The sequence below is a fragment of the Anarrhichthys ocellatus genome, unplaced genomic scaffold, assembly GCF_004355925.1.
Source record: "Anarrhichthys ocellatus isolate YVR2014 unplaced genomic scaffold, GSC_Weel_1.0 scaffold62, whole genome shotgun sequence".
NCBI classification, from domain to species: domain Eukaryota; kingdom Metazoa; phylum Chordata; class Actinopteri; order Perciformes; family Anarhichadidae; genus Anarrhichthys; species Anarrhichthys ocellatus.
The window spans coordinates 542,782-564,983 of NW_022280092.1; the positions used below are offsets into that span (position 1 = coordinate 542,782).

Here is a 22,202-nt window from a genome sequence, read left to right on the forward strand (position 1 = left end):
GATACTCCATCCCTGGTGAGGAGATGTCATAACACTGTGTTTTTATTATGATCAAACATTGTCCCACATGTTTGAATGCACGTGATTATTCAGTGGGACATTGGCTGGAGAGGGCTCTAGTTTTTAACTGATAGAATTGTGGCCACAGACCATTTGTTGGTTTTAAACAGACCTTTTTGCACCTGTCCCCTCCTGCAGCGGTGCTGCAATTCGGCCTGTTCGGCGTGCCCCTTGTGGGGGCGGACATCTGTGGCTTTGGAGGGAACACCACCGAGGAACTGTGTGTTCGATGGATGCAGCTTGGGGCCTTCTACCCGTTTATGAGAAACCACAATGACAAGTCGAACGCTGTGAGACAGAGACACTGTTTGTGTGTACTGTGTGTGTACTTTATGTGCTAACTTATGTGATTCATTGAGTTAATTCATGTGCATTTTTTTTACAGTAGTTACAGTAGTTTTTTAGGACGTCAATGTCCGCCCCGTATGATTTTTCACTGCGTCTAGAGCAGTCCATCTGTTTCATGTATTATGAATAGAGGTAACTCTATATCTTGTCATTGTCTGCGTGTTTCTATGTGTCCCTCAGCCTCAGGAGCCCTATGTATTTGGGCAGAAGGCCCAGGCAGCCATGCGGAGTGCATTGAACCTTCGTTACTCCCTTCTCCCTTTCCTCTACACACTCTTCCATCATGCACACTCTTCTGCTGCCACCGTGGCCAGGCCTCTCTTCATGGAGTATGTGTCCTCTCTGTCTTCTATTGTCCTATGTAAAATGACTGAGACCCCATGCTTCATTTTCTATCACATCGATTTTTTCTGCTCCTGGTCTATCCGTCCCTCTTAGGTTTCCCACTGACGATAACTGTCAGGCCATAGACCGACAGTTCCTGTGGGGGAGTTCACTTCTCATCAGCCCCGTCTTAGAGCGAGGGGCAGTAGAGCTGGCCGCCTACCTGCCCTCTGGCACTTGGTACAGCCTGCACAATGTGAGACAAACTCCAATCAATATTTGGTTTGTTTACTGCTAAAGGCAGCCATGTTTGAGGCTTTTTCTAGTAACATGTTACTGGAGTGTTCACCTGTTTCCCTTTGAGGTCTGGTCATCTGTGTGTTGCTCACTAGGGTCAGCCTTTCTACAGTAAGGGTCAGTACCTGCTCCTGCCAGCCCCTCTGGACACCATCAACGCCCATGTGAGGGAAGGACACATTATCCCCCAGCAGGTGGGTGTCTGCTGCCAACATGCAGCTCATTTTACTGACCGTAACACTTTCTGTTTGATTTTTGGTTCATTGGGAGACAACATGTTGGAGATGAATTATTGATAAAATATTTGAGGGTGGAAAAATCCTCCCCAAAAAACACGATGTACAATTGAAACCTGGGAAACAAGTGCTCAGAATTACTATTTACAATTTCTACTTCTATGTAGCTGAGACTGGTGTCAAATCTAATATTAATTGTTGTCTCTTTATCTACGCAGGAACCTTAGTTTTCAGTAAAATGGATGTGACATTAACGTTGTTTTGAACTATAACTATCATGACATCCCGACTGACGTCTTAAAGCTCAAAAGCTAGCCTCAAACACTTAAGAGTGCATTTGGTATAATTTCATCATCTTTTCTTTGATGTGCCTTTTTCTTGTGAAGGAGCCTGCTTTGACAACCGCAGCCTCACGCAGAAACCCTCTCTTCCTGACCGTGGCTCTGTCAGCGGGCGGCTGGGCCCGGGGAGACTTGTTCTGGGATGACGGGGACACACTTCACACTTTCGAAATGGGAAATTATTGTTATGTTATCTTCACTGCTGGGCAGGTAGGAGAGAGACGAGTGATATTTGCTTTGGGGAAAGCTGCAGAGACAATGTTTTGCATTTTACTGCGCTACTACTTTTCTTTTCTGAATGATGCAATTATGTTGAAATGCTTAAAACCCTTGACCTGATAAATTCAGACAAAAAGACCCATAAATGGTCCCTTAATGTCTTCTTCAGTCTCAGGTGGTGAGTGATCCTCTCAGGCTGAATGGGGCCCTGGATGGTCTGGTGCTGGGAGGGCTGCAGGTGTTCGGGGTGCCCTCACCACCTTTATATGTATTAGCCAATGGGGACAAAGTCAGGGATTTCACGTACCGCAGTGACACCAAGGTGACTTCATCATGTCTACTGACATTTGTCTTTGTGTCAAAGAATATAACCATTAAGTCGAACTCTGTTGGCGTCTCTCTCTTACTGCAGGTTTTGACAGTGACCAGCCTCGCGTTGCCGATGTCGGAGGTGTTTACAGTCCAGTGGGCTCTCTGATGCACTGAACTTTATTACCGCTGAACTTTAGGCAGCCTTTGCATTTACTACTGTAAAGATCACACACCAGCTGATTTCTTTGAGCCATCCCAACCATCCTGGAGCTCGAGATGCACCTTATGCTTGAATTTGCCTCTTTTTCTAAATTAGATGCTCTGTAAGTAGCGTGTTTTTAAAAACAAAGGGAGCCATCATCTTGACGTGTCTGATTTTCTTGCGAGGTCGTTTTTGCTGCTAACTGCTACACCGAATCAAGACCATGTAATATCTTGTAAATGTATATAACTTCTAAGACTGTTTATATTTTGAAATCGTGTTTATATGTATTTGTAACTGAAGTGTATTATAAAAATGTATTTGTCTGCAGCGCTGCATGTGATAGCTTATCAGAAGGTTTCATTTGCTGACTGTTTACTATGACGCTCCTAAGATGTTGCATATACTGTTTCATGCCGTCTCTGTAATGAGACCCACAGTACCAACTTGTGTCATTACTTTTTCTCAACATAATACAACATGTAAGTGCAGTAGCATTTGCGTGTACCACCAGAATTGTACATGATTTATTGAATATATAAACAATTTACAATTCTACTTGAGAATTTATTTTTAGTTCAAAACATCTAAATCTATAGGTTGAAGGCAGTAATTTGTGTTTTGTTAATTTAGCAAGGGGAGAAATTATTCATTGCCTGAAACTAAAAACGGTTTTAATTAAACGGACAGGTAAAGCCTCCAGCATCTGTGTGACGAGATGCTGTGACGAGATCTCTGGTCCTGATGACGGACCATCCGCATTCGAGCGTTTACCGGTGACCTTTAAAACGTCACTTGTGATGAAAGAGAGTGAGCTCTTTAAGGAGGGGTGGGTCGGATGATGACTTGGGTTAATGTAAAACATATATATTTTTCATTTTAAAGTGCAGACATGCCCTCGTGAACCTCCGTGTGTTCATTCTAACGTCTGAACGTAACGGTTTGTGGGATATAAAGCCTTCACCTTCCGGAAGCAGCGGGATTTTGGAGATTGGTGTGGAGCTGTTCGGTCAAGTTAGACACGCATGAGCAAGTAGTTACAGGAAGTAAGACAACTTTAGTTTACAAATTAAAGCGGCATGAAGTGCCTTGAGGCGTCAGCGCCGTATTCCTCTGAAAGGCAGGTTTTACTTTGAAATTTACAACCGGAAGTGTTTTTTTTTTGCTGTAGAAAGAGCAGCAGTTAAACGTGTGGTGTCACTGTCGGGAAAAACACGGGGATACAAACAAGACTACACTCCGTAAACAGCAGAGCTAAATCCGGGAGAAAAGGCGGCGAAAGGACACCGGTACATGCCGCTCGGTCCCCGGTGAGATGGATGGTCGACATGGGGTGTAGACTTCTGCGGCGGGACTGAAGGTGAGAGCTCAGCCGCTTGGCCCCGTTTCTGCTATTCATTCATTTCTCCTGCTTGAAAACAGGTGAATGGCAACACCTTAGAAGGACACATGTCTCCGGTACGAGCGAAGAACGTTGTCTTCTGCTGCTGTTGGCCTAAAACAAACTTTAAAGTTGCATGTAAACGCGGACACCGTGAAATGCAACCAGCAGGAATTTCGGCCATGGTCTAAGCAGCTGAAATGAAATATTTATGCTCAAGATGGTAACGTTACAGTTAGCTGTTGAGGCAATACAACTCTCAGATATATATATATATATATATATATATTCGTGTGTAAATAGTGCTGTGGTGGCAAAAGCCTGGTCCCATCCTGCTGTCTGGCGGATGCTGCCGGTGTCAGTGTAATGATAGCTGATGAAGCCCCCGACAACATGGCACGCCTCTGCTACACAGGCGGTGTTTCGAGGTATTTCCCCACAGTCCTGCCACAGTCCGGACAGGGAGAGGCCACCTTCAACCAGCGTTTTTATTTTGGTAGACAAGGATTTAACCACACAAACACCTTTAACCTAAATTCACCCTATACAGGGACCGAGCAGTAAAAGGTAAATCCCTGTTCTAATGTAATTCAGTACATCATAAACACTTAAAATGATATGCAATATATTGTATACTTTTCCATTCATGGGGTGATCCAACTCTTTGGTGTTTTCGTGTTTGATTGCATTACTGTGCAAGGATTCTACTACATATGTAAAAGAGAATATTGTAAATGATTGAAAACACCCTTCATTAAAATGCAGTTTAAAAGGTGAGGTGCACTCAGAGTGCAGACAATCTTGCCGTATCCAAATTAAACTCACTGTCTGCCAGCTTATCAGCGGCTGAGTTTCGGTGAGGCACAGCAGTGTGTGTACTGTCATTAGCTTTTAGCCAAACACACTGCAAACTAATACCCCCTCACTCTGGGCGCGTAGCAGATGTTGGGGTCAGAGATGCACTTGGATGTGTTATAACTTGAGGCCCCCGACCAGCCGGGGGCCGGTTAAGAGTATAGTGAGTGAGTGGTCAGCAGGCAGTATAATAAAACAGGCAGTAAAGGGTGTTGAGTCACCGCAACCACGAGAGGTCCTTGAGCATGCAGCCATAACTTGTCACCTAAAATATTATGACGTTTGCTGTAGCAGAATGGGAGATTAGCCGTGGACAGACACAGAGGTGCACACACACATACTAATGGACACACACACACACACACACGCGACAGGTCGCATGATCCTTCTGCCTGAGATAATAACAGTTCAATCGGCCGGGTAAAGCAGGATTTTTAGGCGCATAAAGACATTGATATTTGAGAGATATTTGAGATAAGCTAATATCTATATATTAACGAGTGTATTTACATTATAGGGCACACACGTTGTATTACTTTACACGAAGCTCATTAAAACACTTTTCCCGAGAGAGAAAAGTGCGTTCCACGCTCCCACTGAGTCGCCCATAAAGCTTCCTCATAACTTACCCAGCCTTTTCAGAGTCACACAACAACCTTGTTTCTCAGGCCTCTTTGTGGTCTCCTTTCAGTTGCTGCAGGCATGTTAGTATACAGCACGGATGTAAAGGGGGTTTTCAGTATTGGCTCCTCCTACTCAAGAGTCAGCGTGACAACTTAATTAATGTAGCCCAGAGGTGAGAAGCTGAGACCCGGGCAGCTTCTATACCTGCAGCTGAGTTTCCATGGGTTTCAAGTTCTTCTTAAAAGCTCTCTTTTTGGGAGGCAATCTAGCGGGACGAGACTAGAGTTTAGAGTGTCCGAAAGGATGTGAATCATTTGATAAAACAGTGAAAGGTCAGAGAGGAGAGGCCTCGTGTGAGCACGCTGAGGTGTTGACAGCATAAAAGATGAAGCGAGTGAGAGAGGACGAGACTGAACGAGCACTATCAAACTGACCCGAGTGGCCCTGTAATCACATACAGACCGAAATAACCACTGGAGAGCTGCACATTACTGCTGCTGTTATGAGGCCACTGGAAACAGCTGTGTGTGGCATGTTTCAGATCGCGGCCTGTCATTATGTTCAGGTAGCATGTTGTTCAGGAGTGTGTGTGTCTTCTTGCAGGAATGCAGAGTCAGATTGTGTTGACACTGCTTTAGTCCATCGGTGTGTAGTGCCATTTGAAGCAGTTATCATGCAAATATCCAGTAGTGTAATATTGTGGCTTGCAAATAGAGGAATGGTGACTTGGCAAGTGAATATTCTGTCCTCCTGTTTTAGATTATTATCTTGCCCATTAGAGTCCTAGTTGTATGAAATGTACTTTTTTTTCCAGTCTGTTTACATATAAAACTAGAAAGGTGCCCTCAGTGAAGTGCAGATCTCCGCCAGGTGTGTCTGCAACTACCACTGCTGTAATGTTTGTTGAATACAATCAACAATTGACTAACCCCCCCCCGTCTACATTGCCAGTGTATCTGATGAGTTTTTTTACACAACAGATGTCATAGTAATCTATGCAGATGTCAAGACCGGTTCTGTGCAGGCGTGCATCTCAGCTCTGGGCCACCACGTGCGTAACTGCTACTTGATGCATTTATTTAGGCTTCGGGTGTGTACTTGGTGAACTGTTTTTGAAGATGTGAGCGCTGCTGGCGAGGTTCGGTGAAACTGGCCCGGCTGTCTGCTGGTAAATTCATACTTAATCATTCGTTCAGTAGGAAGTATGCAGTTAATTTCTCAATCTATTAGATGAAATGATTTCTCTGTTAATTGAAAAAAAAAAAAAAAAGGTTATGACAATTTGATTGTTATCTGAAAGAAACAGCAGCCCCAATCTTTTACAGGATGTACGGCACAAATGGTAAAACACAATTTTTGAAATGTAAAGCAAATGATGGCCGACACCTCTCCCAGGTCGTGCCTGGATTTCGTGCCAGCAGACTTCCTGTCTGGGGCCTGGCATTAGGAAGCAGGGTGCCTGCCTAATCAGGCAGAGGTAAACATGCCCTCTGAGGAAAAAGGAGGGAACATTCCTCAAATGGAGTGGGGAACATATGTCAATGTTCAGCCAACAAGAAAACAAGGTTACACACGTGAAGTGGGTCCAAAGATACAGATCCACATGTCAAAGCAAGTTAATCAACGAGTTCTATGTGTGGTGATCAAACAGGAGCAAAAAAACCAACAACAACAGAGTTAGATTTCACTTCTTTTTAGTGTACTTTGAGCCTGAAAAAGATCACTTTAAGTCTTTTTCAAAGAAGGAAGCCTTCAACAACAACACACCATCCTGCAACATCAAAAGAGCCGTGTCACTTTTTGCTGGACTCAACGTTTGTCTCATCAATTGAGACTTTCCCTCTGAAGCAGACAGGTGAAACACCGGTGGTGTGACCTGCTGATCCCAGTTCAGTGCTGCTGCTGATGACATCTGTTGGATGCCGATATCTGCCAGGAATTGAATTGGACACTGACGGAGGGAAGTGTGTTTGCACATGTCTTTGTGTGTGTGTGTGTACACACACCGGTGTGTGTGTGTTGTTTACAGAAGGTGGGACCTATTTGGTTACACACTATATCCACTAGATCCTGTGAGTGTGTTTGTTAGTAGGTGCAGGCATCCGCAAAGAAACTGTGGCATAAAGAAATGCTGAGCAGGTACGGAGGGGAAAGGGGATTGTGGGGTTGAGCGCTGCAGAGAGGACACTGCAGTAAATACAGGGACACGTGTGACGGAGGAGGTGAAGTGTAGGTGAGGAGGAGGTGTGCAGTCCTCTCTAGTGCCACGCCGTGTCACACTGTCCTTAAAACACAAACCTGACCTGTCATGTTTCCTTTTTTTTTCCTCTAATGCCCCCCCCCCCCCGCCCTTTGCTTTTCCTGCTCTTCAACACTCACACATGTCCGTCATGGACTGACCTCCCCTCCTCCGCATAAAAACTCCCTTTTCTACTCCCAAATATCCAGACGATGGGCCCAGCGTCCCTGTGCTTCAGGAGATGTCTCTGGGTCGGCTCCTGCGACGCGCCTCCTCCAAGGCCTCCGATCTCCTGACCTTTAACCCCGGGGCGGGGGGCTTGTCGCTGCGCTCGGGCTTGGATGGCGAGATCATCTTCTCCAAAAATAACGTTTGCGTGCACCCTGCAGAGCCGCTGCCCGGCCTGGCAGAGCACCACCCAGGTGAGGCTGGACTGATGTCGGAATCGTCTTTCCTGCTGCGTTTCTGTGTGGTGTGAACGGAGATGTGGAGAGAAACCGTTGTGACCTGCTTTCCTGTCAGCTAAGCTATTAATGAAAGGTTCCTGTTGATCCTTCAAAAGTCTTTGATTTGATTTTTAAAACCGTGCAGCGACCCTGTAATGGGACATGAAGTAAGTCGAGAAATCATTTGATGTACCGAATTTTAAGTTCCTAGTGCAGTGTTAATGTCACAATCCCTCAGCGTCTCATCCACCTTTTATATACAGATGCTATTGTGCTTGACAAGGGACGTTTAAATGTATATTGCCTTTCACCAACAAGGTAATTCAGACTGTTTAACATAAGACATAAAAAGGCATTAAGACAAGATATGAAAGAAACACAAGGCAATATAAAAAGACAACGAAAAAAGGTTTAAAACCAGTAAAATAAAATGGAACATAAATAAAAGGCACTAGATCTCTCACTGCAAATATACAATAGAATGGGTTCGCTTATTATTTTACCAAAAAATGTCACCATAAAAAGCAAAGATTAGAAAGGATTCTGAAACTCATTGCATATTTACAGCTGTTGACCAGATGTTCTGCTGTCAGCACGACACAGGCTTTCATAGAGCTTTCCACTTTTACTACTGTATAACTGTAAATGCACAATATTCCTCCTTTTACTAAAACCGCTGTAACGCAGACTAAAATATTTTGACCATGGTCCACCTGCCTTGTTCATGCATCGGACGATTCTGACCGTGTGGTTTTATAAGTGTAACCAGTCACACCACCTGTGTGACTGGTTTACATTTTTAACTCGCCCTGGCATGAACACAAATAGCATTTCCTTAATTTCTCCTTCTCTTACCTCTTATGATCCTCCAAGTGTGTGTGTGTGTGTGTGTGTGTGTGTGTGTGTGTGTTTGCTTGTGTGTGTGTGTGTGTGTGTTTGCTTGTGTGTAACAAGGTAGTCACTGGCCTCTCGGGGTGTGTCCTCATCTCTTTCTGTGTTTTTATCTCCTCTCAGGTTTCATGTTTGTCTTTGTGTTGCAGCTCCCTGCAGCTTATATAAAAGTTTTGTCATTTCCTCATTTCTTTTTATTGAACATGATTATTTATTTTTGGTCTGTGGTTTATGTCGCCCCCTGCAGGCTACCTGTGCGTCCACACGGAGAAGGACGAGAGCCTCGGCACCACTCTGATTCTGACCTGGGTGCCCAACTCCCGCATCCAGAAGCAGGACGAGGAGGCGCTGCGCTACATCACACCGGAGAGCTCCCCTGTACGCAGGAATGCACGGCGTCGAGCCCGACGGTGGGAACGTCATTTCTTAAAATGTGTATCCTCAAAAGTCTTGGTGTGTTAATATAACATAGACTGTGTATGAGAAGTGGACGGAGTCACCTTGGCGTCACCCATTGATTTGTGGATCGTTTTGAAGCCTCGAGTTCGTCATTTTCGACGTTGCCATCTTTTGTTTTTTGCAACCAGAAGTGACACGAGAGGGTAGATTTAGTACAACTGGAACCTTGTATAAGATCATTTTAGACAACCAAAATGTGACAATACATTGGGGGTCATCATTTACGAAATGAACATCATGCTGACGACTTTAAAGTAGAGGTTGAGACCATAAACTCATGTTTACAATGTTGTACTGAGGTAGTAAATCAAGAGAGAAGTCGGGTCATTTTCTCATAGACTTCTATTTTGCAACCAGAAGTATCGCCACCTGATGGATATTAGAAAGCAAAGCTTCTGCTGTGGCTTCACTTTTCAGACCCGGAGGTTGCTGCCTCTGTTATAATGATAATAAAAGTTAGATCTGTTGAAGAATAACTCAAGATAAGGCATGAAGTTAAAGTGTTACACTGAGATTACAAACATCATCAGTGTTCTACATGATGCCGATGGTGCTTTGAACCAACCTGTCTCCCCTCCAGACCCCACTCCCGTCACCCAGGAGCCCACGAGGAAGATGAGGATGAGGAGAGGAACATCACCAGCAGCACCTCCGCAGAGAGCCACAGCCTTGCGATCGAGGCGGGGGCGGATCCCTCCTCACACCAGCAGCAGCTGCCCTCGACGGGGGAGGAGGGCGACGAGGGCTCCTGCGAGCTGTCGGACGAAGTGAGTCGGGACAGCACCATGGGTTCGGACTCGGACACTTTCTCCTCCCCGTTCTGCCTGTCCCCCGTCAGCGAGGCCCTCTGTGAAAGCGGCGGCTCCGTCTTCCTGGACAGTGAGAGCAGGTCAGTTAGTCGCTTGAAATGGGCTTCGTTTATGATCTCTATTGTTATTTTTACACTGCACAGTTATTCTTATATGGTCCTGTCCCACATATTATCAACAATTGGGTGATTTGGGCACCCTGGTAGCCGAAGAGTTAAGGTACATACTATATAACCGCAGTACCACCTGGGACGTGTGTTGCATGTCACACTCTCTCACGTCTGCCTTTGTAGCTTTTCAGTGAAGAAGAATTGTAGTGTTTTTATTGCTCTGCGATTGTCAAAAATGGTTAATTGTAGGTGAGAGAACCTTTTAATAAGGCTGTGTTTTCGTTGGTTAAATGTGGTAATGTTCTAACTTGTAGTTAGTGGTGCTGTTTCACAAACATCCAGCAGTTGGTGCTTGTGAGAGTTTACTTTTGTGACTGCTATTCCTCTTTTGTCTGTGCGATTTTCCCATTATAATTTCTATGACAACATCTCATAATTTGACAGTCTTTATAAGTAAATCACCAGCATTTGAGGCAATATCTATTAGTGGCACTAAGTAGTTCCATATCATTTACTATCATTTGTAATTGTTTCTAAAAAATAAATGATAACAGTTATTGACTTCCTTTGTTAAAGATGACGCATGCTGCAGATTGCTGTTCAGCTTAATTGAGCTTAATTGTGGGGTTGCTTTTGTAATTGTTGTGGAAGATAATTATAGAAGCAGACGGCCTAAATGAGGTTGACAAAATAGCAGAAACACAACATTAATTAAGAATTATTTGAGACAAATGGGAAAACTGAATCTGCAATCAGGGCCGTAGCCATCATTTTATAAATATTCAGGTCCAAGCTCACTCATGGCTAATATATGGCTAATTATAGTCTGAAGATGGTATTGCCGTCAGTGCTGAAAAACCAGTAATAATCGACTTGTCAACCACTCATGAACTTGGAGAATCGTGACGCCCCGACAAACTTGTTTAAAATACTGGTATCTGATACCAGATCAGCCTGTTATCACTGGTACCTGATCCATCTATTTGAGTTAGTATCAGATATCGGTGTCGGTGTATCTCTATTCATTATTAAAAACTTATTTAAATCTTGTCTTTTTTTTAGTTTGGGCTCTTTTTTCAAACCAGTATTGAAAAATCTGCAAACTGTCAAATGACAGTTACATTCAGTAAGATTTGATCAAACATTCAACCGTCTCTCATTGAGCCGTTACAGTTATTGATGCAAAGTTGCTTTTGTTGGTCTGGAAGCAATGAAATTTAGATATGTTGAGTTAAAAACATGGAGTCGGCCTTCAAAATTCTCACTGCGTATAAGTTGTGTTAACTTCCCCCCCGGTTGCTTAAAAAACCCAATTAATTACCCCGAGCACATGGCCATGTTACAAGTAGTAAAAGGTTAGTTTTGGCAAACAGATTTCGGGAGTATGGAAATCCTCCGAGTGTGCTGTAGGATCATTTAAGGATGTGTCTGTGTGTTATTCCTGCTGTCTCTACATTCCCAGTTATTGTATCATAACTGTACTCCAATACTACAAAGACGCATTCCTCAGTTGATATTCTATGTGGAATTTATCAAACTGTCACATAAGTTCGTATTTACAATCTGCATCTCTCTGAGGACGGGGCGTTTAGACACAAAAAGTCAGCAGTTTTCATCTGAATGACAAGCTGTCATAGCTTAATGTATAGCACAGTAATGCAGATGGTCATTTGTTACAAGTTACTGTGTGTTATAAAGGTACATTCAGTTACCCTAAACTACCACAAGGTGGAGCCAAAAAGAAAGGAACTCATTGCGTGAGTGATCATTTACACTCTGTGGCCACATGGTGGCTTCCTGCACTGCAGCTCAGCGTGCCATTGGGAGTGAACTCAGGTAGATGATTTCTATGAAATGTGACCAAAAGGTCAAGATGGGCTCATTCTCTGGACGCTGCTCTCTGTCTGAATGTCTCATAATGTCACAGATGGCCCTAAATAGGTCCCCAGATCCTTAAAAACCCACAACCCCAGTGCTTCCAGAGAGACTGCTCTCTAATCAAGCGAGCCATCTGGACAGTGATTGTGTTGCTCTTCGGACCTCACGACCGCTTGACTTTATGATTCCCTCCGTGGTCGTTTCCTCACGCAGCTATTTGGCTGGACTTGTTGCCCAGAATGTGTGAGCCTGTGTCAGTGTGTGTTTAGGCCTTTTTTTTTTTTTTTTTTTTTAACCACTCTCAGACCCCAGCTTGCTGTAAGTGCAGTCAGTGTGTGACTTGGCAGCGCTCTCTGTTTCACAGCTTCTAACCTTTACTGTGTCCTTCCCTTCCTCCATTCCTCGGTGCCGTTGGTGTCTCTCCTCAGCTCTCTGGCACTCGTGTCCATCCTCTTCTCTTGGATTCTCCTTTATCCGTCCATTCCTTCCCCTCTTTATTTTGCATCCTGTCCTCTTGCTCATTCTCTCTCTGTTTTTCTCAATATTGTTTCTTTCTGTGTTGCCCACCTCTGAAATATCCCCCCCCCCCCCCCCCCCCCTTACTCCCCTTCCCTTACCAAAGTCTGTGTGAAGCCCTTTGATTCCCAGTGCTCCCGGGGTTGTTGTGCTGGGCTGAATGTCAGCTCTCCGGATTAGAGGACTGAAGAGCGTGGAGCAGCAGCCAAAACCCTGGAACCCACTCGATCTTTCTTTCTCTCTCTCTTGCTTTAATTGACACTGTTAAGGGGCCAGGAACTGGAAACATGTCACTTGGAATCATTCAAAGAGAAAGAACCGCGCATGGGAGAGCGAGAGCGGATGAAAAGTGTGGGGTGGTGGGGGAGGGCGAAAAAGAGAAATCCACAGCGTAAGAAGTTCCTTTAAAGTTTAACAGAAGTTTATGAAACCGCTGTTGACTGTCAGTGTGCACTGCCCTCGTGAGGCTTTACGTGCAGAACACGAGCATGTGATGTCTGAGATAAGTGGTTTCCAATGTGTTTGGCTTGTGATGCCTCCAGCTACAATCATTTATCACTGGTTACATGTGCGTGTAGCAGTCGTGACCACAGTTTTATTCCCGTTTAATCATGTGCAGGGTACTGAAGAGGTAAATTAAAAACATCGTTATGTATTGGAAATAGTTTTTCCTTTTTTATTATTTATTGGACCTGCCCTTTGGAAGTTTTCGTGTATTGTTTTACAACTTTTACAGTTCAGCTCAAAATCAAAAATACACGTTTCTCCTCTTACCTTTGCTAATTATCAGTCTAGATGGTTTTGGTGTGAGTTGCCTTGTTTTGGAGATATTGTCTGTAGAGATATAATATAATCAAACTATATGGCACTCGGCTTGTGGTGCTTAACGAGCCAAAAAAAAATAAATTTGAAAAACTCAACAGCGATGTCACTTTCCAGAAATCATGACTTGGTTACTCAAGCTGTCGGAACTATTTAGCTTTAACCGTAGTTCCTCCAGGAAACTGCTCACAACAAGGTCTGTGGATTATCTTGAGTAACTGGGTCATTGTTTTTGGAAAGAGACATCGCTTTTGAGTTTTTCACATTGTTTTTGGGGAGCTTTGGTAAGAGGATTACAGGTAAGAGAGAAAATATTTATTTTTGATTTTGGGCTGAACTGTCAAAGTGAAAACTGATCTTTGCAGCAGATCTAAACGCTTTACAAACAGAAAATACTAAATTAGTTCAATTGAGATCCTCCGTGTGTAGGTATCTGGAATCAATGTTGTAAAGAGGCGGATGAATACTGTTTTAATACTCTTTTTAGAGGACGAGTATGTAGAAAGGCCTACATCTGACTTGAATGTTTGCTGTTCTGGGATTAATATAATACCACATAATTCATAATTATGACAAACGTCAGATGTTTTTACTTTAAACTGTAGTGACCACTTTCCAGTGTTGGCACTGCAGAGAGCCCCCCTCCCTCCTTCACCCTCTTCACCCGAGCCCTCCCTCATCTCTCCAGGGATTAGCTGAAGGGCCTGGGAGTCCCTGCAGGCTTGTAGCACTTGGTCCTGGTTCTCAGGGTGACCTGGCAGCACCTTCCCCCAGGGTAAAGCCTCGTGTGTGCGGAGAGAGGTGTTATGAAGGGCCTCGGGGCAGTTTTGATCTCGCCCCGGCCTGGTGGGACAAGCCGGTTGCGGCAGCCTGACTCCGTCAAAACAGCTTGTTTACATAATGCACTCTCTGTACAGTTTATGGCTTGGCTATTGCCTGCGTTGGCTGCCTACAGCACATGAACAGAATCAGGCCGTTGACTCTGACAGACAGTTGTTAATCACTCGCTGAGTTCCCGCTTCAATGCAGCACAGCGGAGGATCTGTGCTATAATGCCAAGAATCATGTGCTTTCTCACCACATTTTCCATGGTTTTTGCACTTTTATTTTTATGTGGAGAAATACGCAAAAGCGTAGAAGACTGAAGGAAATGTCTGCTGTAAATGGGCTCATGCGCCTTGTTAACAACCCGAGCTTGACCGCCATCGGACTTATGAGACAGCGAGTACAGAAGTCCTTTTTGAAAGTATATTTCTCATCGCTTCACTTCCTTACCAGAGCTGTCTGTGCCTCTCTCCCAGTCTCCTTGTATTCCACACTCTGGTTAGTGGCGTGATACATGAGACAGGGAGCAGTAAATCACTAGATAGCAGAGGAAACTGTGCAGCTTGGATTGATCAGCCTTGTTATTTTCCCATCTGCTTACGGGGAAATGATTAGCCGGACATGATTGATTCAGGGTGAACTAGATTAGACTTGGCCTCCCTTATCTTTTCAAAGTGCTATAAACATGCCACTTGTACCATTGGTGTAAATAGATAATAGTTTTCTTTGTAATTTTTTCCTTCAAATTATAACAAAAATAAACTTTTAATTTCACACTTTCATTCATACAAAAAGGAAACAGTTCTTGTGGCATTCTTTTTTTTATAATCAAAGATATAATTAACTGCATTTTTTTAAATTCTTGTTTTAATTATTTAAATAAATGTGTGCGAGTGTTTTTGATGGCTAGTAGTAAGCAAATAACTTCATGTAGACGTCTACTTCTCAAATGTCAGTGGGTTTAACACATTTCTGTTTCTCAGCATTAGCATGTCTCGAGACGTGTTCGAGAGTGCATTATGGTCATTAGCTATGGTCCGTGTGTGTGTGTGTACTTGTGTGGCGCAGGATGAGGATTTGTGTTGGCCACATACACAGCTTTATATGTTTTCTGTGTTGTCGCTTGTGTGCGTGTTTCGCTGCACATAATTGTGGAGTGTGTGTGTGTGTGTGTGTGTGTGTGTGTGTGTGTCCGTCCTCCTGCAGCAGAAGAACCCTCGGCTCAGGTTTCAGTGCCGGGAACAACATGCTGGCCATGGGGGAATGACAGGGGAAATTGGACAGCAGACAGTGTGATTTGTGTGTGTACAGATTTCCTTATGTGTGTGTGTGTCCTCAGAAGCCTCCATGCATTCCTCCCATTCTCAGCCTCTTGGTTGAACCATACTGAGACACAAACAACAGAGGCTGAACTATATGTCTGAACAATTATTGCTGGGCTAAACACTGCTGGCAACTGTCGACACCATATTTATTATCAATGTTCCACGTAGAACAATGGCTGCGATTCTAAATAAGAAGCACAAGAAATGAGAGATTTTCATCTAGAAGGGATAAATAATATGAGACGTCTCATTCCTTTTGATTTCATGGAAAACATGACTCGATTCCCTTCAACACAATCAAGCTCAAATAAATTCTTGTCCTTTTTTTGTTGTTGTTTTTTTGCCAGGGAGCTGTGCGAGGAGTCAATGACCCACTCCGCAAGCTCCGCCTCCAGCCTGGACAGCCACGCCCCCTCTGAGAGCGGCGGCCAGTCGCATGGCGTGCGGTGGGAGGAGCAGCAGAAGGTGCTGGTTCTGGAGCAGTTGTGCGGCGTTTTCAGGGTGGACCTGGGTCACATGCGGTCGCTGAGACTCTTCTTCTGGTCAGTGGGGAGTGCAAAGATCACAGGGAGGTCTTGAAGGGGCGTCGCTCAGTCGATTTGTTTTATTATAATAAATGGAAAATGAGTTCTGAGCTATGATTAGAGAAAAGTTCAGTGAGGAGTGAAAAGAGGTTTACTCCATCTTTAATAAACACATTCTTTGTGAATCTTAATTTCTTGTCTTTATCATTTCTTTATGTTGTTTAGCGATGAGGCGTGTACCAGTGGCCAGCTGGTGATTGCCAGCCGAGAGAGCCAATATAAGATTCTCAACTTCCACCATGCTGGCCTGGACAAGCTGGCTGAGGTCTTCCAACAGTGGAAGTGCTGCAGGGAAACTCAGCTTAAAGACCAGGTGAGGTTACAATCTAAAATCCTGTTTGGCATCTATAGTTTTATTGAGAAACAAAATACATTTTTCTGCTTTTTTTCCCCCCCCAGTTTTCTACTTAAATGTTGGTTCTGTGCCCACAATTGATTCTCTTTCCGTCAGGTATCTGATGAGAAATCCTGCATGCAGTTTTCCATCCAGAGGCCCACCCTGCCGTCCGCTGAGACTCACCCAGAGGAGAAGCTTTATCGGCGGCTTGATGTCACCACCTGGCTACGTCACCTCAACCACAACGGGCAGGTGGAGGAGGAATACAAGCTACGCAAGGTGTGGGTGTGCGTCTGCATGTTTTTACAATCCCGTTTTGAGATGTCTCACCTGCTGCTTTTCTCCACATTTAACTTAAGCTTCACATTCTCTTACATCTGTTTCTCTCAATCACACATACTGAAAGTCATTTTGAAAGCGAAGCACACAGTGTATAACTCTCAGTCTGAATCAGCACCTCCAGTATGTCAGAGGGTTGGTCTTGGGCAATGTCCCCCCTTGTGAATCATTCGAGTTCTCCGAGTTGACTCGGATGAAGGTTTACCATCTTACTGAAATGACTCAGTGGCAGTTAGAATGTGACCGAAAACATTTCCTCTGTAAACATGTAAATGTTTACAGAGGAACAGAAGAGCAGTGTTATGCCGGACATGCAGATTATACAGTGTTTTTTTTTAGGAATTCTGCAGCGTCATGCAACACTCATGAAACACTTTGTCTGCTGTAGTTCAGCAAGATGACGGTTGAGTGCAGGCTGTGTTCTCTACACTGTCTGCACACGGTTTGATATGTTCTCAGAGCAGAAGTGATCCCTTGCTGTGTGCCCCATTGTTAGCCCTTTTGTGCTCACTGTGTTTGTTCACCTCCCACTTCCCGCCAGGCCATCTTCTTCGGCGGTATTGACCCATCCATCCGTGGCGAGGTGTGGCCCTTCCTGCTGCACTATTACAGCTACGACGACTCCTCTCAGGAGAGGGAGGCCTGGAGACTGCAAAAACGCTCCCACTATCATGACATCCAGCAGAGGAGGTGGGCAACAGGGAGAAAGAAGTAGAAATGTGTGTTTGTTTGATTTCCTGGCCGCTGATAACATCTGTGTCATAAAATGAAAGTTATTTTGACGTTACGGAAATTAAATCGTTTAAAAAAAAAAAGACTGACCAAGACGCGGCAGACCGGCTTGTCGCGTGGCTGCGGTATCGGCTGCCGAGCGCTCAGTCAGTCAAACATTAAATCATATGTGAGTCTGTTGTGGTTCCGCATCGCAGGCGCTGAGCAATCAATAGGCACAATCAGGGAAGTGTTAAGGGGAGGTGCCGGGTGTGAAATAAAAGGTCTCTGGAGAGAAAACATGTCAGCGGTTATCAGATCATACTCTCTCCTCAGAAAGAAAAAAAACACACACACACACACACACACACACACACACACACACACACACACACACACAAGCACATCCCTCTTCATTTGTCACCACCCCTTAACCAAGAGGTTGAGTGTGCACATATTTTCACACATTCCACCCTTTGTCTGTAATGAATATGATAATTGGACATGTTTCAACCGTACGGCTTATTAACATTTTGAGTGCGTCAGAAGGTCTTATCGAAGTCGGGTAATTAGCCCTTGTTCTGACTCTGATGTGGATTCCTTTAAAGACCATTTGACAAGAGCAGCCTCCGGGGCAACTAGTTGATCATTAGGAGCGAGGATACACGTCTGTGGTTTGCTTCCTTGTCTCCTAACCCCGTGTCCTTCCCTCAGCTGTGATAGCTAGGCAGCTGCAAAGGGAAGCAATGCAGCTGTAACAACTGCAGATGTAGATCAACAGGTGAACAGAATGAGTGGATAAAGTGACAGAGAAGATTCTTTTAGGATATTGTCATTGTGGAAAAACTGCTTCAAAATCGCTGAATGACAGCCTTTAGATGAGATTACTTTTCTTTTTTCTTTAGCTCAATATATTTATTTGTTTTCTACAATGATTAAGAAGAAACAAAACGTACACATACACACATAGAAAACATAAGAACACATCTATTTAGTTCATGCTGTCACACAGAAGCTGGATTTCATCATCACATGGTACAGAGTTGGTTGGGTAATTACTTCAGGTAATACATGAAGAAAATCCATATTTTCTGACCTTTTTTGCACTCAAATACTGCTGGTTATGTTTATGTTTGCGAGTCAAGTTCTTGCTAGCAACACATCACGTAACAAGCTGCATGCTTAATACAAGAAGATGGTTTAAAGAGGAAGTGCTTATATTTACCACTGACTAGGTTTACATGAGCTCTATTTTGGATTAGGATTTGTGGAAGAAAAAAGGAAGTTCACTTCTCTCTGTCAGTAACGTTCACGTTGTTCATAGATGGACCTTCAGATATGTAGCCGGAGCCAGAAAATGTTTTATGGATTATCAAAATAATGAACTTTCTATTGATCGACTAATTGCTTAAATGTCTCAGGCTTAAGCATTTCAAAGAGGAATCGTGTGAATGAAATGGAGTTTGTTTTATGTTAGGAACATTGTGCCGTTGTTGGTATTTTGTACTGTTTTATTTTTATTTCCTTGTTGGAGATTTGTGTATTTTCAAGGCCCTTCTAGGGTCGGACTAACTAAGTCTATGAATGCTGTGGTATGTGACGTTGGTCCATGCTGTAGTGAACATGAAATAACATCCAGGGCAGAGGTAGTGTCTAAAGCGATTATGTTCCTACTTTATATTTCTACTTTATATTTCTATGTAAACACAGCTTTCTTTTTGCTTAACCATACCAGCCGCAGACATTTAAAGTGATAAAAACATGTGCTGAACTCTTGAGTAGCATCCTCGAGAGAGAGGAAGAAGACAAGAAAGGGGTCCAACCACAAAGGCACACGGCACTGAAACTAAACTGTTGCATGGCGTTGCATCAGGTGTGCGCTCACTATTCCTGGTGGGGCCACATGGAAAACAAACAGTGTTAATTAAATCCCCTCTGCTTGTTAGGACTTGGGTACATTAGTGCCACACACAGAGTACATTGCTAATATACTCCCTAACATTTAGAGGGATAGATGGTGGTTTTATGGTTGTGGTAATATCCTCAGCGGAGCACTTGATGGTGAAATACCCCTTCAGTCCACTGCTTGCCCACCCCCACGTTTTTTTAATTGCAGCTAACCATTAGCGTTTTACACCAGAGTAACATTTGAGGTTAAGATTATTTCATGACACTATATATTTTTTTTTAATCCATCCTAATTACCTTCATTTCCTCAGAGATTGTTTAGAAAAACTTTCTTTTAAATCTATCATGATTGACTCTGGAAACTTATCTTGTTTAAGAAAACTTGTATCTCATTTCTTTCCATTTCTGCCTGGTGTTTGTGTGTATTCTTCAGGTTGTCCATGAGCCCAGAGGAGCACAGCGAGTTCTGGAGAAAGGTCCAGTTCACAGTGGATAAAGACGTGGTGAGAACCGACCGCAGCAACAACTTCTTCAGAGGAGAGAACAACCCAAATGTGGAGATCATGAGGTCAGACTGCTTTCTTCATTTCCCACTCGCGATCTCTGTCTCTGTCTCTTTCACCCACACCTTCTCTCAATCCGTCCTTATCATTCCTTGTCCCTCAGCCCGACGCACAGGCGTACCTTTCTCATTTCATATTCTGAACCCTGAGGGAGCCGCAAATGAGTTTCATGCTTTATTGACTCCGACTAAGCCGTCGGAGCACTTTTGATGCATACTCGGAGCTAATGGCTTTCTAAACGAGGAGCAAGAGGATTTAAATAGCATATTAGTTTAGTGACTCTCATCGAGCCTTGTGGTGTTTGTCAAGGTATTATGTCTTATGCTGCGTCTGGGAAACGGTGATCCCAGCGCTGCACATGTCCAGATGCACAGAAACTCATCTCAAGCTTCTATTGTGCCCATGTGTCGCAAATAACTTTCTATTATTTTTATCTTTCCTTTACCAATTGCATAACCACTGCAAAACCCCCCGTTTGTTCCAAATTACATCTATTTCTGTTAATATTTCACTGACAACAATAAAAAAATTAGTCCTCGGGGCTTTCCCTTTGTTTTACAATCCTCACGAATGCACGAAGACTACCAGGGAAGTTTACTTCAAAGTAGAACCCAGATACAAGAAAGATCATTAATTAGCTCCCTGGTTACCAGAAGGGTTGGCATAGCAACTGCTTAAGCAGGGCTTGTGATTACCAGCGATGCTGAAACACATGTTGGATCATTCAGTGTTTGGGCGGGACCACACTTTTTTTTTTTTTTTTGTTTTGTGGTTTGGCTGGGCTGCAGGGTCGTGAACATTTCTATGTAAGAGACAAAATAACAAAAGCTGTTCATGACACTATATTGCTTTTATGACATTAGATGTTTGTGTTTTCTGTTCGTGGCTGTTCTGGAACCAGGCGGACTCTGCTCAACTATGCGGTGTTTAATCCAGACATGGGCTACTGCCAGGGCATGTCTGACCTGGTGGCCCCCCTGCTCACGGAGATCCAGGACGAAAGCGACACCTTCTGGTGCTTCGTCGGTCTCATGGAGAACACCATCTTCATCAGCTCGCCACGGGATGAAGACATGGAGAGGCAGCTGGTAGGATGTTTTTTGCATGTTTTGCCTTTCGAGTCGGGCAAATGTCAGATTGTATCGTAGAAGTGGAAAAAAATATGGAATTATGCGGAGATGCACAAAAAAGCGGCAGTGTACTCCGATGGTCAAATAGCTCCGGATCAGCATCAAGAAGAGGAAAAGACGATACTTATGCCATATTACGATATTCCAATATCTATCTCTAGTCTCGTATCACGATATCGACATGATATCTATATATTGTCCAGCCCTATGTGTGCGTTAGCTTGCGTGCCGCCCGGAGAAGCATAATCCCAGCCTGAGAATACTGAAATCTCCCTAGAATGTGTTTGAATGTGTTTGTAAGACGGTGTGTACCCTCTCTGAACCGCCTCCAGATGTACCTGCGGGAGCTGCTGCGTCTCATGCTGCCTCGCTTCCACCAGCACCTGACCAGGCTGGGGGAGGACGGCCTCCAGCTGCTCTTCTGCCACCGCTGGATCCTGCTCTGCTTCAAACGAGAGTTCCCCGACACCGAGGCTCTGCGCATGTGGGAGGCCTGCTGGGCACACTATCAGGTCAGGCCAAAGTCTGAACGGCTCCTTTGCATACACAAGTTTGTCAGAAATACTTTGAATATACGAGTGCAAAGAGGCGCTTGACTGTATTCTGTTTCACTACAGCACTCCATTTATGATGATTTTTCAGGGAGCATGCAGAGTTAACATTGTCTGCAATAAAAAGAAGAGTCCATGTTATCCCTTTAAAGCTCGTCACCACAGACTGTTGTAATCCTCCTAAGTACCTATAAAATGTCATATCACGTCTTGGTTTTGAAGGGGTTTAATGGCTTTTATTCATCAGTAATCCTTGTTAGTTAAGATTCAACATATAATAAAATCCCACATTTTGATTTAGTTCACTTTGAATTGATACATTTAAATACTTCCTAAAAGCATCACAGCTTTACAACGTAGATGGTACATGTAATATGGTGTCGCAGTAGACTGTTTTTGGCTGCATCTGAAATGAAATCGATACACATAGTTCAAAGTTTGCTTTATTGTCAATTCCACAATGTACTGGACATACAGGGGAGTTGAAAAGACGTTTCTCTCTAGTCCAACATATAAACATATAAAGTGAATACAGTGCAATAGATTAAAAAAACATTTAG

At 43.8% G+C, this 22,202-nt stretch overlaps 2 protein-coding genes across 2 annotated transcripts in view; both read left to right on the plus strand.

Moving 5' to 3' along the window:
- Positions 1-2: 2 nt before the first annotated feature.
- LOC116397013 (lysosomal alpha-glucosidase-like) lies at positions 3-3,411 on the plus strand (the record flags this gene model as incomplete). The annotated part of the gene is made up of 8 exons (XM_031872105.1): positions 3-15; positions 199-350; positions 589-737; positions 847-988; positions 1,125-1,223; positions 1,652-1,816; positions 1,995-2,147; positions 2,238-3,411. Coding segments are annotated over 8 exons (939 nt in total), but the record flags the coding sequence as incomplete, so codon positions are not given.
- Positions 3,412-3,517: 106 nt separating this feature from the next.
- The window catches only part of tbc1d16 (TBC1 domain family, member 16), a 28,090-nt gene continuing 9,405 nt past the window's right edge, over positions 3,518-22,202 (plus strand). The window contains exons 1-11 of the mRNA XM_031872240.1: positions 3,518-3,699; positions 7,648-7,860; positions 9,023-9,185; positions 9,815-10,123; positions 15,867-16,061; positions 16,269-16,416; positions 16,555-16,719; positions 17,321-17,469; positions 19,832-19,966; positions 20,863-21,049; positions 21,424-21,603. Of these exons, the coding sequence (XP_031728100.1) occupies positions 7,680-7,860; positions 9,023-9,185; positions 9,815-10,123; positions 15,867-16,061; positions 16,269-16,416; positions 16,555-16,719; positions 17,321-17,469; positions 19,832-19,966; positions 20,863-21,049; positions 21,424-21,603 (1,812 nt within the window). The 5' untranslated portion in view covers positions 3,518-3,699; positions 7,648-7,679. The remainder of the gene's footprint in view (positions 3,700-7,647; positions 7,861-9,022; positions 9,186-9,814; positions 10,124-15,866; positions 16,062-16,268; positions 16,417-16,554; positions 16,720-17,320; positions 17,470-19,831; positions 19,967-20,862; positions 21,050-21,423; positions 21,604-22,202) is intronic.